The sequence below is a fragment of the Megalopta genalis genome, chromosome 12 (assembly GCF_051020955.1).
Source record: "Megalopta genalis isolate 19385.01 chromosome 12, iyMegGena1_principal, whole genome shotgun sequence".
NCBI lineage: Eukaryota > Metazoa > Arthropoda > Insecta > Hymenoptera > Halictidae > Megalopta > Megalopta genalis.
The window spans coordinates 4,595,738-4,613,978 of NC_135024.1; the positions used below are offsets into that span (position 1 = coordinate 4,595,738).

At 39.4% G+C, this 18,241-nt stretch overlaps 1 protein-coding gene across 3 annotated transcripts; it reads left to right on the forward strand.

Annotated features, from left to right (window-relative positions):
- The first annotated feature begins 1,169 nt into the window (after window positions 1–1,169).
- Window positions 1,170–15,915, forward strand: LOC117228796 (uncharacterized). Of its 3 annotated transcripts, none has more exons than XM_076525778.1 (6): window positions 1,170–2,512; window positions 7,331–7,461; window positions 8,351–8,499; window positions 10,201–10,260; window positions 11,643–11,805; window positions 12,526–12,740. In XM_076525778.1, exons 1-6 carry the CDS (start codon window positions 2,053–2,055, stop codon window positions 12,535–12,537), a joined length of 975 nt encoding a protein of 324 aa, XP_076381893.1. In that variant the 5' UTR covers window positions 1,170–2,052; the 3' UTR covers window positions 12,538–12,740. The 3 variants fall into 3 exon arrangements, with proteins under 3 accessions (XP_076381893.1, XP_033340689.2, XP_033340690.2); XM_033484798.2 differs by lacking the exon at window positions 12,526–12,740 and adding an exon at window positions 13,556–15,915 and having other exon boundaries at window positions 1,188–2,512; XM_033484799.2 differs by lacking the exons at window positions 10,201–10,260; window positions 12,526–12,740 and adding an exon at window positions 13,556–15,915 and having other exon boundaries at window positions 1,197–2,512.
- The last annotated feature ends 2,326 nt before the right edge of the window (window positions 15,916–18,241 follow it).

The following is an 18,241-nucleotide window of genomic DNA, read 5'->3' on the forward strand; positions in this document are numbered from 1 at the left end:
CGTGTCCAAATGAAATATTTTCTACGTTATTTTTATTTTATTATGTTTATTCAATAAAACAGCTGCGCCATTCATTTGCTAACCATAGAACAACTTAGCAAAGCATCTGATAAAAGAAAAATGGTTTTCTTGAATTTCGCGGATTACTTAACCAGTCAGCTGTTGCAATCTCTTTGAAAAGTGTGTTAGTTAATGTAATTGTACTGTACATTTTGTTTAAATACAATAGTTTTATAAAATCTATAATTTAATAAAGAATATCAAAGTACGGTAAATTCTCTCCAATTGCCTCTCACTTTGTAAATAAAAATGAACAATTTGGGAAGAGGAGATACGACTACTCGAGCCACGTGGCTCGATCTTACAATTGCCGATTATCTGTATATATCTTTCTTAATCAATTACCTGTTTCTGTTATGATATAATTGTGTTGGTGACATCGTTATGGATATTATTTTGTTCTTGTCAAAAACAGCTGTCTGGTTAAAAAGCTACTTATGGCAACCACGAAATCGTCAAAAGCATTTGCTTTTCAAGGATTACACTTTGCGCGTTGGTGAAACCGCGAGTATGGCATCGATCCTGTGCGAAATCTGTTTATCGGAGCCCAAGGTCGAGTACTTTGCGATGTAGTGGCTCTTGAAAATGTTAAAATGTGTACTTTACAATATTGAAGCAGCTCCGCGATCAAGATTTCGAACAGAGCCTATCGAACAGATACAGACACCACGAAATCACACAAATCCGTCTGTCACAAATTTCTCCGAGAAAACAAAGAACAATATCATAACCTAAACGAGACTATACACAAGAATCCAATAATAGAAGCTCGCGTAGTTTCGCAATATCGAACTTTATTGGTTTCCTTGCGGATTACAAGTGATAGTATCGCAATGAATGAACTCCGATGGAAATATCTCGCTAAGAGACCGAGATGGATCGTCGAACGAGGCAAGGGAGGACGAAAATGTCGCTAGAGAAAAATCACCGTGAGATTTCACGCGGATTCGGTGGTATCGGCGCGGCCCGAGACAAAGAAGGTGCTCGACAGTGAGTGGGCCTGAGGCCCCTTCCCCTTTCACCTTCGTCGGGTAGAGGGAACGGGCGACCGGTCTCGATTTCTTTCCTCCTTGGATACGTGGCGGGCCGACGCTGGCGTCGCGCTCGGCGAAGATCGTAAACCCGTGATCTAGCGTCGGGAAAGCGAAGAGCGATCATGCCAGCTGTGATCGTCGTCTGCACGCGGTGATCGGTGCACGTGGTCGTTCGCGAGTGATCGTGAATTCGCGACCTCACCTTGGCCGTACAGTTTCTCCATGGAACCGGGCCCGATCCTCCAATGAAACCGAAAAATCTGCCTCGGGTAAAAGTGAAGCGAACGATCCGAGCGGTGAAATCCGCGGCGACCTCTCGAGCACAGCCTCGCTGGATCGGCAGTGATCTAGGGGCCGAGTTCGCGCTAGTTAGCTGTACGCTCTCTGTACGGTTACGGCGAACCGTTCTCTCGGCGGAACTTTTTCCTACGGGGCTCGCAAAGTGGAGTGCAGCAACCGGTGAATGTAAGGCGAAGATCGGCCCGAAGAGTGTCTTCGAAGTAGAAGTGGGCATCGGACTGTGACAAGAGACTGCAGGACTTTCGTTGCTCTAGACACAGTGTCTGGCGGCAATAAGGTCAATAAAGTGGTGTGTACGAAGTAGTACGAAGAGATGAGAAGACTGTTAATAGGATAGAATCCTTTCGCTGACAACACTTCGACAGCAGAGGCAACAACGTCCAACGATCGATGAGATCCGTATCTTCCGATCTTTGCATAACGCTGACTTCGATTGCACGTGGTAGCGAAGCGAAGAGAACACTTGAACACACACACACACGCGCACGCACGCACACAAAGTGCTCGATAAGATAGCCGGAATTCAAACAGCAGTTCGGTTAGGGGATTCAGATGGGACTTCCACTTTCCCAACCGAGAACATTCGTGACTAAGTTTCCTGCACTTTGAGTCCACGGATTGGGTAGAGGACATCTGGTCCGGTTTCGTGGGAACAAACATGCCGGACGTTAAACAGGAGAAGGGCAAAGCCAGCGATCGTGTCAGCCTTAGACAGGGTCCAAGATCGAGACCGTGCGAGGATCACGGCGAGGACGAATGCCACAGCGAGTACGAGCACGAGTTCGAGTCGCTGGAGTACGAGGAGGACGCCTATTACTCGAAACTGACGGCGACTCCCAGCTTCGACGATGTTAACGAGCTCAGCGACGCTGACGAGATCGTCGTGCATTGCTGGCGCGATTCGAACGGCGAGATAGATGAAATCGTGGTCGACGACGGCAATTTGTCCGTCGAGACCCAGTTCCTGTCCGAGGACACCGAGGACGGCGCCACCGACCGCAGGAATAAGAAGAAGAAGCGAAAGTCGGTCCGAGTGATCTTCCAGGACTTCTCGAAGCCGTACCTCGCAAAGATCAGCAACAGCCAGAATTACAAGAAGTTCCTCGAATTGGTAAAAGGTGCACGATAATAGTCGACGATGTTTAGCTTTTTCCTACCGTTTGCGGATGATCTGAAGCTTCTTCGTCAGATTGTTCAGTCAAATAGTCATTGTTTTATCCAATAAGGCTTACAAGGGATGATCCTCAACCTAGACATTCAAAACGTTTCGAAACTTTGAGAATATGTGGAGCGTACGTAAACATGTATGGCGCATCTTTTTTCTTGCGTAAATTCAATTTAAGGGGTGGATGTTCGGTTATTTTTTATGTTATTGCTACAATTCGCAAACTGTACAAGATGGAAGAAAGGTCGTCGAACAAAAGTTACTTTTTTTGTCCAAATCTATCATGTAGTATGCTTTTGGCATACTTGTCATTTTTTACTTTTTTTTTTTAAATAGATTTCGACAAAAGAAGTAACTTTTGTTTGAAGACTTTTACTATTTTGTACAGATTGCGAGTATTATGAAAATTGTATTTATTTCGTAAATTTCTGCTGCAATATTATAAACATTTTAAACGTTAAATTTCTATTATATTTTATTTTGTTGTTAGAAATAAACAAAAATAAAGAATGTTCCATGCAACATAGACTATATAGTTTTTTCTTCTAGTACTACGAAGAATATATCACATGGAATTTGAATTGTTTCAAACAATATGTTTTCACATAAATTCAGTTAAGTCTTGTGTTTCGTTTAACAATTTTCATGTACTAAAACTACACGGAGTCCCGTAATAAAGTAATGTTTATAGCCTTTGCCTCGTACCGATATGCGCAGCCAGATTTACATAATGAAACTGATACGTAACGTTGACTTGCACAAATCGCAGTACAATAATTACATTTGAATGATGACAAGTAAACGAATTAGCCGACAATAATAGCAACTGTTTCCATAATCTAAGTTCCAGAACGCTAGCAGTCAATTTTTTTAGTTAACTTAGACTATATTTGTAGCCTCGTGAATAAAATCACTTTCTACCCACCAGTACTATAAAGTTTTTCTGTAAATATTAGCATTCGTTAATGTACGTATCCGATAATTATGATATTTACGACGCGTAATGATCACGAGATCCTCATTAAACATTTTACTTTTAATAACTTTTCCAAGGTATCGCGGTGTATCTACTCTTTTAACACTGGAATCACCAGAGCATGACGTCATCTTATTTTATTGAAATGTGGGAAGCCAAAATGATCGATATATCGAAAGCCAATGTCGAAATTGAATTCGATATCTCGTTCATTATCGCATTGCCGGGCAATTACTCGCATGCACAGAAGTCGGCACGCTGGCAATTATAAGTGGAACGCCATTGCAAAATATGAAAGCGAGAAGTGTATCAGCGTTTCACGGTGTCGTTGCTACAACTGTGCGTCACGGTTTTCTCCATAGAGGAAGTATCAAGCGAAGCAATTCAGTCGCACAATTTTCGAATTGCTTGTTACTCAAAAATCACGTTTAAAATGAGTCTTCAAATTGTTACATAGTTGTTGAGATTTGAGGTCGCAGAGGAATCAATAATTTCGGGAGAGATACCAAATTGAATGCTTAATTCGACAAGCTAATTAACCAGTTAGCTGTTGTGGCCTCTTCGAAGAGTGTGTAAATAAACGATGACGAGTACACTACGTAACCTAGATACTATATACAGTTTTTTCGTAATAGTTATTTATATTTTTTTATTTGTTCGGTTTATTTCATCTTGACCTCGAGAAATATTCAAACGTCTTAAAATTTACAATATAGATTTACATATTTTAAAATTGTAATTTGAACAACAAAATTTGATGCTCGTCGAGTATACTCATCATAATACAAAATATCGCCATTTCTTCGTGACAAGTGTACTCGTCAAAAACACTTAACTGGTTAAGAGTAAATCGAATACTTAATTCGGGACTCTAATTAAGGGTAAATTGAAGTCAAAAGTATACTTGAGCAAAATAAATTTCCTACCAGTTCCTAGCCGTTGTTCTTTCTGTGCTCCAGTTAACGCGTTGTGATTGCTAAATAATCCTCAAGAAATCCCACAAGTTCAGAGCAACATAGTCCTTCCAATCAAAACTGCAGATGCCAAGCTAATGACAATGATTATTTATTGAATTTTCTCGAATCGCACAAATCCTAATGAAATTCGACCGCTTTGAGGAAATTACGTGAAATAAATTGCTGTTACACTGGAAGCAATAGAAAAACTAAGAACTCAACAATAAGAATTTTCAAACATACGTTTCGACAAAGTAGAGAACGAAGCTTCAAATGGTCATAAATAAAATTTATGCGAAATAAAAAGTTTCTATTGGTATTCTAAAGATATTGTAAGAAACAGGAATTACATAAAAGCTTATTTCACATTCTAATGATTTCTGCAGGTTGAAAATAACGTAACGGTACTTCAAGATTCTCCTAATGCATCCACTGTTTTATATTTCACTTAGTCATTTTTCCTAGAAGTGCATAAAATCCACGGTCTGGTCATTAATTGTCGTCAATTATGCAGCTGTAAAAGTGGTCCGCTATCTGAAGCTTAAGCAATTTCATCATGAGGAAAATATATATTCATATGTCGAAATATATCGGAGACCCTCTTCCGATTTTCTGGTAGAAAATTCTAATTGTAAAAATTCAAGAACAGTAACAATTCCTCGATAATACAGGTTAATCGAACTCGCTGAAAACGGTGGCCAATAATAAGATGAAAACGTGTTAATTTTTGTCATTGATAGCTATAGAATTCGGCATTATTCGAAATATTTCTCGAATAAAATATTGTTCAAAGAATTTATTAGACACCAGTTTTCTCGAATAAGATTTTGTTCGAACAACGTCCAACTGTGCTAGCTAGCCTAGCATCAAGGAATCTGTAATACTCGTGGAACGATCAGTGGCTGATCAGTGATCGTTAGCGTTCGCTATCATGTTCTAATTCCTTCGCACTTCTTTTAATCGAATCGAGCAGGTTCACTGAACACGCACGAAAGTTTCCGCTACCTGTAAATTGATGATATCCAGGATACGTGTGGCCATATTTACATTCAGGCGGCAATCAGAGAACTGGCGAGCAATGTTCTTGATCGCGTTCGAGGGTGAAGAGCGGAAGCAGTTATCCGCGTATCGTTCTTTTCTTTAAATAATTTAAACCACTGCTCGCATCCGTCGACCGTAAAATAAGTAAACCAGCAGACAGGTGTCCGTCTGCATATTCCAAAGATCTAGTCTTTTCGAACCAAAGATTATGTTGCTCTTTTACTGCGAAGTTCGACGTGCTCCCTCGCTTTCACTTCGCGCGAACGTTTTTTTTGCGCGAAAAGAATGCGGAGATACTTCACGTCGTTCCTTAGAATTCGATTAAGTATAAGCATTTCTTCTGTGGATCTTGATTTTGTGCGAGTAGAAAATTGCGTTCGTTCACAGAAACAGGAAACGTTTCAAACACCGACCAAAATATTCGCTTGCTTCCTTGATCCGCGCTAAATTAATTAGATTTTCTCGCCGATTCAAATACCGGATAATGCGTAGGATACAAAAATTATTTAAGGTAAAAGACGTTTTATTTAATGATCCAGATAGTTCATTTATTTGATTGTAACTTGTGCGAAATTTGCGGCATGATGCGTACAAGATACGAATGTTAACCCTTTGAAGTCGAGGCTATTTTAAATCCAAAATGAAGACATTTGTTTCAGCCTATTGTATTTGCATTTGGTACGATTGTATTTATTTGATGCATATGAAATTGCATTTGTTTACTTATAGAAGACTTCTATTTTTTAACGATTTATTGAATACAGAGAAATTTAGTAACGTGAATTTAGTAATGCTTTTTTGAAAAATTAGTATAGCAATGTATTGTTACATTATTTTCGACTTGTTAAAATTGTTTGTTGAAAAAATTTCATTTCATTTCATTTCTTGCAGTTTATATAGAAATGTTTTATTTTGCTAAAAATATCAAAAGTATAAAAATATGTACAATATAAAGAGTAGAATTTATCAATACTCGATTGTTTATTGAACACGGACTTAATGAGGATTTATTTTTCCTATCGAGAATTTAATATGTCCTGTAAATGAATAATAAGTGTCGTTACAGTTTACGATCATCGAAACGAGACCGGTATCATTTCGAAGTTAATTACCTTCAGCATGACGCGATGCTATTTTTGGTATCGCGAGTTTCACGGGTCCTTCGCACAAGAAAAAAAGACTCGCCAGCAGAAAAAAATCGATACCGGTTCTCGTAATTCGAGTTTCTCGTCGGAGCCAAGTGTAACACGATCGATAAGGCGACAATGATCTGTCCCTGTCCGATCGAAAGAACCTGCTTACGTAATCCTTTTGCTATATGCGAATGGTAAATCGACAAATTTTTCGATTGCGTCGATCATTTTGGCAACATTGCGGTAATAAGCTGAGACCAACGATAGTGACGGGCTTCGTTTATCGATCAACTTTTCGCTGAACCGTTTCAAATTTTTGTTCCGATACACATCTTATAAAATCGTCGATTGCACGAAATCATGCGTTTCCCTAATTGGCACGAGTTATAGACTTTCTGGGAAAATATAATCGCCGAAACTGCAACAACCTCAAAAAACGATATTTATACCTCCTAAACTAATTCTGACTTTAAATTCTTCAGTAATTAATATTGTGCATCATTATATTGGTAAATTGAATTTTATTTTGCAGTATAAGGTCGATGTTTAAATGTTTAAGATACATTAATGTTTAGACACAGTTCAAAATGTCAATGATTTTACCATGCAGATTTTGATCGAACGATTTGTTTAATCAGTTTTCTGACTCGATTGGTTTCTTACAGGAGAAGATGCCACGATGCACTCGTCAGGCTTCATCTCGCCATCCTCGGACACCGTTGTGAACGAGTTGCAAGGACTCTCCTTGGAGGAGCAGGATCGCCAGAAAGCAGAATGGAGCGCGGAACTCGCCAGAGTATGTAACTCCATCTTTTCAGATTAAATCTTTGTCGACTGGAACGGTCGAATAGGATTCGCCGCGAGGATCTGCGAGCTCTTCAAGTTCGTAAATCGCGCTCCTAACTGTAGAAAACTGAGATTTATTCGAGTAATTAATTGTCGGAATTCCGTGGGATCCAGAAGCAATCTGGTGACTCGCGTTTAAAACTTTTAAGACCAGTGTTAGCTTTGTACGTGAAACTTTCTTCGAGTGCTTGAAGAGTACAGTTCTTCTCGAAGGATTTTACAAACGAGAAACTGCGATAGTATTTAGAAAAATGGTGTTTTTTTTTTAAATTTACATATTTTCTGTTCCAATTCTCTGAATTAATTTTCAAGGTATGTTCCTAAAGATCTCTGCAAACACGAAACTGACAGGTTTCATAACAATTGTTTTTTAGGACTTACATATTTTCTGTTTCTATTTTCTGAATAATTTTTTAATAAATGTCAAGGTTATACTTGTTAAAATTATTAAAGAAAGAATTTAATTGACACCAATTGGTGCAGACAATTTATATTTTACACAAAGATCCGTGTATGATTTGAATTCGAAAGTCGATCATATTCCATAAAAAATCTATAAAAAGTGATACAAAATCTACTTCTTCTCCTATGTCTCAGTGATAGGAGAGACGGTCTAAAAAATGATTGATAATAATATCTATGCTTCATTGTTGCAATACTATATTTTCTGTAACACGAAGTGTACGAAATGTATCTTGTAATTCCCCTAATTGGTCGGAAAGCCATTTGTAATGGATCCTTACACACGAAATTAAATGCGGGACGTATGGAAGTGTAATGAAGGAAGTTTAAGCTGCGGCTTTCTGGGGATCAGAACCTGAGGAACTGACGTGTCGTAGGTCGAAGAGGAGATACAGACACTGAGACACGTGCTGGCGAACAAAATCCGGGTCTCTCAAGAGCTGAAGAGGCAATTGGGCATCAGCGTATGGAAAGAGATCACGGACGATATGAACCAGGGCTTGAAAAACGTAAAGGAGAGCCAAGTGTAGGTTTCTACACAGCCATTGAAAGCACGCACTTCTCTCTCTCTCTCTCTCTCTCTTTCTTTCTTTCTATCTATCTATATATCTATCTTTCACCTCATCTTGCTCCAAAACGGAGTCTCCGGCACCCCTGTAAAATTATTGCACTTTATTTTCGAAGCTCGTTTCAAATTATTCTGCACAGAAGCCCTAAAATTAATTGCACGAAATGAAAAAATACAGGTGTTGAAACTCGTTTAGTGCTCGTTGTTATTTTGTGAACAATGAAACGGATTTCAAATTAAAATTGAATCGATTTTATTAAAATTGGTAGCTTCGTGCAGCGTTGCAAATATTTGTCGACACTCGTTTCATTTTTATCTTAATAAAATAAAGTTTTCGAAGCAGAGTAGCATGAAAGTTTGTACAAAAATACGATTACGGAAAACAAAATTCTCTGTTACACAATTTCTAATCCTACACACGTCAAAGCGAACATTAAACGAGCTTCGCATTAGATTTCGAAATTGTAAAAGTTTCTCTCATCGGGAAAAGCCTGAGGCTCCAAGCGAAAGTCATGATTGCATTGCGCGAATAATTGGGCGGTTAGAGCATCGGCTAGAAAAGCTTCTTTTGCCTTCACGAAGATCTTTAGTTTGCTCAAAGTCGATTATATCGTAGACGTTCACTTAATTACGCTCGAAACTGTCCCCAGTTACTCTGTACTGTAAGTAGACATTTGCACAGAAAATATTATTTGCACCTTCGTACCTTTACCATTTGAGATTCGAATTATGTCACAGCCTGATCACATTGTCCGATATCTATTTTGTGGTCCGTTAACCAATATGTTCTTGAAAAACTGTAATGTAATTCGAAACCTATCGGACGCTGAACGTGATCGACGCGTGTTGCTTTATCAGAATCATAAGTCTGAAGTTATTGAGACTATGAAAGAGTTTTGTAGGGTGATTTGTCCAATGAATGAACTGTTGGAACACAACGATGTTGTATGGTCGTGTGTGCGTGAGTCGCTTCGATCGTTTGTTTTGATTTCGTTCAGTTGATGACGTTCAGTTCGAGTAAAAACATTGTATTATTACGATTAAGCTACAACATAAACATTTCCGGTATTGCATGAAATAGTAACGTTCACGTCATCGTTTCCACATTAAAATTTATGCAGTAATCCTATTATCCATCTACAAACGCTTTGCAATTTGCTACAATTGCTTTGTAAAAATTTATCGATTCTATCGAGTGTTCATTCATTAGTCGCTTATATGGCACTTTAAAAAAATGCTAGAATTGTGTTCAGGGATCTACGAACTTGGCGGAGAGACGGCAGCTTAGGTTTTCATTCTTTGGACACGTCACCGTAATTCCAACAATTTTATGGTTCACCGAGAAATCTAAATATGTACAACGTCTTAAATAGTAGAGAATTATTTTATACTGAAGCTCGCAGAATAATATTTGTCACGTTTGTCGGACAGTGTGATCGGCGGAAGATGACTATAATTTGATCGAGACACATTCCATGTACATCGGAACGCATGCAACCATATTCACTTTTGCACAATCATCGATCCGATTCCGTTCTGAACATTGCCGTGTGGTGGCGGTTGCCGATCTCCCGTATTCTTTTCGTTTATTTCCGGCTACTTTTGCTCCCCAGACATGTAGAACACTTTTCTTTGACTTTTGGTTGGGTTCTCATTCAGTTATCAGAACGTCGGAGAGAAACTCGGTCAGTTCACCAAGGCAGTCTCCGAGAACACTTTGTAAGTACGCAAACAGTTGTGTTTTCCTTGGGATTCAACATTTTTTCCGCGACCGTAGCCATTAAGCCTTCTGCAGTCCAATTAACTGACGAAGCTTGAAAGAAACGTAGAGCTCGTCGTCTTACGGTACAACTGTTACCAAACAGCTTATTCTTAAAATAGGATGAAAAGTTTGTCTTCGCTTCGTTCTTCGCTTTGTGAGTGATTTTCTTTCCTGGTATTAGCAGAGTAATTAACGTAATAATGACTCAAATATAGGACAAAAACTTCCTTTTCTTGAAAGTGTAAAAGAGACACTTAATCTTTTTGGAAAATATGGAAAGAATAAATAGAAATGAATAAATATTATTTTGAATGCTTAATCAAATATATTTTTTTTAGTTCACAATATGTGTTTTTTATAAACTTCTCATAGCCTATTAATTAGGATGACTACTTCGTTTTTCTACCGAGTTCTAGTTAGACCCATTGTTCCATTTAAGGAAGTTGGTTGCTGCAGTTTCGAAGAAACTGCAAAGCGATTCCTGAGGTCATTTCAAGTAACTTTTTCCTTAGCGAAAATGCAATCTGCGGCTTTGTTTACGAGTTATTAACGAAAAACATTGACCAATGAGAGGCGAGCTCAGCTGGCGCAAAGCGGCCGAGCCAACGAGCCGTCGAAACCCAGTTCCGCTGATTGACTCGGTCGCCTAGCGCCAGGCGAGCTCGCCTCTCATTGGTCAGAGTTTTTCGTTAATAACTCGTAAACGAAGCCGCGGATTGCATTTTCGCTGAGGAAAAAGTTACTTGAAATGACCTCAGGAATCGCCCCATTACGGATGTTAACATAATTATACTATCGTTGTCAACGTATAATGAACTTTATTCGATACTCTACCAAGTGTTCGCGCCTGAACTGCAGAAGGATTAAGCCGAAAACGCTGCAGACTAATCCCATAGCGTGCTTCGCTCGATCTCTAAAAGAAAATGTTGTATCATTGCTTCGCCGTGTGAGATTTTCTATCGCAGAGATCCAGCCGCGCGTTGCGTTAGATCAGCGATCGCTTCAGTAACACACCGCAAAAACGCAAGAATCGTTGAGCCGCTTACGTTACCGCTGGTAAACCGATACACCGACCTCGTGCCGCGACAACGCAATCCGCCGACAGCCGCTTGCGCGAATTAATCGCAGAAACATCCGCTTCTAACGAGGATCTAACAGTGACCGAACAAGGAGACTAACACGCACACGCGTGCGCGAGCAAGTGCATGAGAATCCCATCGGTTTCATTCATGATCGAGTCCTGGGCTCGCCGATCAGCGACCACGGGCAACCGGACGCTGCTCGGATAGGACTGGCTGTCCCGTGGTAAATGAATATTTATCGTTTCCTCGTTATGCAGATTTCAGAAGACGGAGTCCGTCTTCAAGACCACGGCTGAGAAAACGACCAGCATCTTAGGAGGCTTTGGGAGCGGATTGACCATGAAGCTCGGTCAGATGCGCAACTCCGACAGCTTCCGCTCGCTGGAGGAACGCGTCGGATCGGCTTATGAAAACATGAAGGTGATTTTACCCGTCTTTACGTCGCCGATGATCACTTCGCCAACACGATTTCATCGAGTGCAACCTCGATTATCCGGGCTAATTAGGGGGACGTGAATGTTCGGATAATGGAACGTGAAGGCTTCAGCTTTAATGTTTCGTTCGGTAAATCGTTTTACACAGGGGTTGCCGCAAATTGAGCTGACGGCATGTGAAAGTAATTTGGACAATACAGAATTCTGATATTGGAGGATCGGATAATTGAGGTTCTACCGTACTTTTTATCGTTGTAACAATATTTACTCACCGACACAGAGTTTCATCGACAGTGTTAATGTCTGTGTGGCCAACTTCTACAATGTACGCTAATTACTGTTCGTTATCAGTAGCATGCGGATTTTTATATCGAACAAAATTGTCTACATTACTTGTAATGAATTAAAAATAGTGTAACAAGATATGCTAACGATTATAATATATGATAACAAATTTTGCCATAAATGCATAAAATCCGCACTCTACCGATTAGTAATACTAATGATAAAAATGTTGTTTCGGGCACCCATTTCTATTCACCGTGTGTTTTAATATTACATTAATAGTGTATTTGTCCAGCGTCTGATGATGCGATTGAAGTAGATAATATCTTGTGTTTATGCTTTCTAAAACATGAAAACATTCATGTGGGATAAAACAATTTTGAAACGTAATCCTGATCAGCATTTTTATTTCGCTTTCCAGATGAAACGTTAATTATTTTTTGACCGTCGTCGAGCAGCGGCTAGGATCTTGCGAAGATCGGTTAACAATATATGCAAAGTCGATGAAGATGGGTTCCTAAAACAGTACTTTTACATTTTAGTAAAGTGAAATTGTTTGTAACGTATAGATATAAGTGTATCTATATGTGTACGCACATATTGTCAATTTTCCAATAAAAGATAATAATCATCTCAGGTATTAAATGTCAAGATCGATGAGTGAACACTGTCGAAGAAATGGTCGTAGGTAATCAGAACGTGTGGGTGAGTAGGTATTGTCGGCTAAGTTCGGTGTCAATGTTACTGTGTTAGTGATGTGATTGTCGATGAAATGATTTCAACGAGATAAGGATGACCCATTATGTTGTACAAATCAAGGAACATTGTAAGGGATTATTAACACTAGTATCACAAATGTCACATACACTACTGTTCAAAAGTATCTGGTTCTATACATGTTTACGGTTATTAGCATAATGTCTTACAGATCATTCACTTTATTGATCTACCAATATTTGCTTTATTAAAGTCACGTTTTGTTAGAACTGTAATTGTAATGTTTTTCTTATAACAAGATTATGAATCGTTGCACAAATTTTTATTTTTAAGAACTCCTTTTAAAAGATCTGAATTTCTTATATCAGCTAGAAAATTCTTTGTAATGAGCATAGAATAATAGTACAATTAATGTTTTTGTTAATATGCACATTTCATTGTATTTGAAAAATGTGCATGTATCATAAATATTATAAAAATCTACATAGGATCTAGTTATAACGTTACAGCATATAGTACATTATTCGTCAGCATCTGTTAGCTGTCAGCTGTCTTATGAACAGCTGTGTATGTGCAACGTTCGCAGCAAGCATGTTAAACTTGTTGAACACCGAGGAAGACCTCAGATGAGGAATGCAAGGTTAAAGAAAACACTGTAGCTTGGATTACCTGTCGGCCCCCTCGAGCAACCGAACCGAGGGACATTACGTTGAGAGATCACTTGTCATTTCCAGACCAAAGTCGTGCCTTCAAGATCCACTTCGATGCAGAGCTTCGATGACGCACTTCGAGAGACCGAGGCGGCGAGACGCGCGTCCGCTGCACCGTCGGCGACCAGTCCAACCATTCCCGAAGACAAGCTTCTCTCTTAGAGCCGGCCCTCGAGTCCACATCGACACCCGCCTCTTCTCTGCGTAACATGCTGACGCGTCGATCCGTGACGCCAGGTGTTTCGCCCTATGCTACCTGTAATCACTTTTCTACCGCATTGCTATAACCAGGGCTAAACGATTCTCGCGTACAATGGATGGTGTACGAACCCCTTGGACGACGGTATGGCTAGGTCCTTTCTCTACCGAGCTTTTCGAACGCCTCATCCCAATTCTCGGCTTCTGTCGGCTGACAATTGCCGTCTAGTTTTATTGGAACTCGGGACCCTGACATAAGAGGATGAACGCGTTACGGGGGAATGCAGAGTGCATGGAAAATGATTACACCAAGGATACAGATTGCATTGTACAGCTTCGTTTAGTTTTGAGAAAATTTGACTTGAATAATTTGATTACTCTAGATTTCATAGCTGGTCTTGCTTAAATTTGACGATTTGACCAATAGAAATTTTATAATTTGTTCAACTTAAATTTCACAATTCGAGTAATTTAAGTTCGATAAGTTTCATTAACTTAACATCGACGACACGACTATCTTAAATTTGACAATTTGACTGTTGTCAAATACTGAAATACAAATCAGTTCGTTCTACATTTTTAGTTACCTACCTTCAGTCTCCGTCACAGTTTTTGACTCACTCTGTATATCTAGATGTATTGATGAAAAATGGACCTAAGTACCACCGTTTAAGAGGTCGCAAGGAACATCCGGCCTTCGATCGTTGGAGGATCGATGGAGCAGCGAGAACGCGACATAAATCATTGTGTAATTCAATCGAAGACACCGATCGATTAATGATCTTTAACTGTGCGTTCCTTTCTACCACGCCGGAGAGTGTGCTCTTTCTAAAGTCGCGAATCTGATTGCGGAAGCTGATTTTCGACGCGAAACAATCGATCTTTTTGTTGCGTTCGATTTATTTATCTTTTTATATGTAATTATTTGGACGACCTCGTCGCGTTCCTCGATCGAAATTTGCGAATTTCGTTTTGGTCGCGCGCGCGCGCGTTCTTTTCGCATGCTTAGAAAGCGTCGCGGGCGGTGTTGCATTTTTGTGTTGGGCCGTCATGTTACTCAAGAAGATGGCGATCAATTCCTTGTTTTATTGAACTTCTTTGCACTATAGCCGTTTTGATAACGCATAAGAATATATCGTTGGGTACGTACCTTAATGTTTTACGTTGCAACCTATTTTCTTCGCACCGTCGATACGTGAAAGTAGGCACACGCTTTAATAGATACTTACTGATGACGTTGCGCTCCTCAGCACCGATGTGTCGATCCTGCGTCGGGAACCATGCTAGCACCATGCGGAATAACGATACTATCCGACGAGATTCGTGCTTCGACAATACTGTCCTAATGATACGCCGTCGATTTCTACCGTTTAATTTCTTTGAAAACCGTCTATAGTTTGGCTGACCTAGTCCCCGGGACCCGGTAGAAAGTACTGGTGTAAGTGGACCAAGATAGAGAAAAAATCTACGACGTTGATAGAATTTTCATTGAATATATCTCTTTGCTGGTCGATACGGTTAACGAACAGCATGACACGGCGGAAAGTCTGACAACCAGCATCGTTCGGTCACGCGACCTCTTGCACCTGCACTCGACGGTCCGATCTCGGTGGTCGGCCAAACTGTAACACCGATCGAGCGTATTTTTTTTTATTTACATTCTACACAATTCTGCAGCTTTCGTATGGTTCTTGTCGCAGCCGTGACGTAGTCGCGAGTCGCGAAAGTGCTACATGACGATACGTTTCTTTTCTGTAACAGTAACCATTGCATCGGAAAATATTTATCCATACGATGTTTATAGAGGGAATGAAAGTGACGTTTATTTGATATGTTAAGAATAAAGAGATTTTCTAATCGCAAATTGTCCCCCATTTGGGAATCGTGCATATTTTTTCTGGAGCTGTGTCAACGGAATTATGATAATAACGATCGGAGCGTTTTCCGTTTGAAACGTGCGAACGACCAGAAACAACGAGCGTACACCGAAAATACGTAAAAGTGTTTGATGTATTTAGTCCACGCGACGCGCGAGCTCGCGGATGACCATTTACCAAGCTAAGTGTCGATGCAGATCCAATGCAAGTCCTACGTATATGTTGGTTTTGCGCTCATGATTGTCATCCACAATCTGCTATACAATCTACTTGTTCATATTGGTGAATAAATTATTTTATGAAATGCCACACGTGGATAGCGAGTTTGAAATTGCGTTCCGTTTACCTGGACTCCATTTTGCTGCACTATGAGCTGCAGGTTGATACAATTTTGTTCATTTTCTCCTATTCCATTCCGAAAACGTTGCTCATCCAAGCATAAATTTGATACAAATACAATTATTTAACCCATGCAACGTTTAGAAGATCAGTGCGAGTCTCTAATTGGCGATAAAAAATTGAAGAAGAAAACTGAAATATTTTATCGTACTAAATATTTAAAATAATTGAATTCGATGAATGTATGATGATTAAGTGCATTATGTTAGATCTATAACTTGAATTCAGAAACGTTTTGCAAGTATTTTATCTTCATATACTAATTTTGTTATTTTGTTATAATATTAGAAATACTTAATTTTGTTTTAACATATTTGATCTAAGCTTATTTTTAGTTCACAATGAATTTTGAAATGAATAATTTTTATAGAAACGTTTATCAGAATAAATAGTGCGTTCTTATTTTTCTTTACAGGATGTATCTTCAATAAATAGAAGAAACCGATTATTTCATATTATTAGAACAAATATCACTGTGTTGCAAAAATTTAGTGTGACCTATTTAAAATATTCTTTCTTGCTATAATATATTCTAATCTCGAATAGCAGTTGCCGGGTTCATTTTGTCCCGAACTTACAAACTGACTTTCTGCCAGTCATTTTTAATTTCGAAATATGAGCATTGACATCGATAACAGGATTAACTTTGACTTCGATAAAATCTGTTCAAAGATATATAAATAAAAATCGACGTCATGCCACGGCTGCCATAACTAATCAAAAATGTCCGCCGTCCAAACGTTAATCTCTGTATCTTTTCGGTTCAAAATCTTATCCATCTTTGGCTCACAAGAAAGGTGACAAGGGAAAATGGTATTAAAAAACGTGCTATTAAAAAAAGGAATTGGTCAACTACTTTATTGCCATTCTGCACGTGGTACAAAACATAGTTCGGGCGCATACGAGCGCGCTTAAGTACAAAACAAAAACGATCCTCTACAAGTAGTCTTCTCCAGCTGCATGGCGAGAGCAAACAAGTTAAAAAGATTAGAGTAGAGAGAAAGAGAGAGAGAGAGAGAGAGAGTGAGAGTGTAGAGCGCAGAAAGTAAGAATAAGAGTGACAGAGAACAAAACGTTGACAGACAGAGAGGGCGGGGGGGTTGGGAGGTGTTGGACGAAACAGCGGGAAATCGGAACCGTGTTAACATTACATGCATTCGTACATATATCTGTGTATTTGTATACGTATAGAAACATGTTAACAACATAAAATGTAAATTATTCACATAACACAATAATCCGTGATCTATAATATTATAACGATCTGGTTTTGTACTGGATAGGCCAACACATACGTTTCCTATATACATAGTTGAGACTCTTTTAAACATTCGTTTTAATTATCCATCGTGTCATTACAATAAGAGAAAATAAGTGTAACGTAGTAGACGAATGAAGAACAGAAGAGGACGTGGGGGGGAGGGGGAGGGCGAGGGGTCGGGGAGAATCTATCATTTCCTTATAGTTACACAGCGCGCAAAAAATTTGGGCCGCCGCTTCGTTCGGGCTCTCTATAGACCCGTTGAGTATTATTTATTTCTTCGTTTAGTATCTCGTTGAACGTATCTCTTTGCGAATATATTTCGTTACCATGGTAACCTTGGGTTCGTCATCGTAACGACGCGACGGTCGAATCCGCCGTTGTCGCTTCTCGCTACTGTCTAACAATTAAGATCGTACCAACTAGTGGATAGTGTAAGCAGAAAAAAATATAAATATATTTATTTGTTTATTTATATATATATATATATTTTATGTATAATATGAACAAAAGGGAGTAACATTAAATTAAGAACGCAGTGTAGAGTAACTGGAAGGGATTATCATACAATACAACGGTACCTTGAGTTTAATCCTTAAGCTACGATTAATGGATTGTCTTGGAAGATATCTCGGTTCCCGGTGCGAATCGCGAACTGAATCTCCTGTGCTGAGACGAAGTTCTTCACGTGTTTTCTAGTAATTGTTCAAGATATTTTTAATTAACTCGGATACGCGGAAAAATCGACACGATCCACCCGCGACGCGAGACCGTCGCTCGTTTATTTGCGTTTTTATTTGCGTTTTTTTTTTCGCGCGAGCGACCTGCGGATCGGCTGGTCACACGTGCAAACACGATTATGACGTGACACGCGTCCCTTCTTCCTCAAGATAATAAAACTCCACCGTTAAAGCCGGTCCGCGACATTATCCTCGTTTACTCGATTCAACCGTGGTGACCTTTGTACGTGAACGT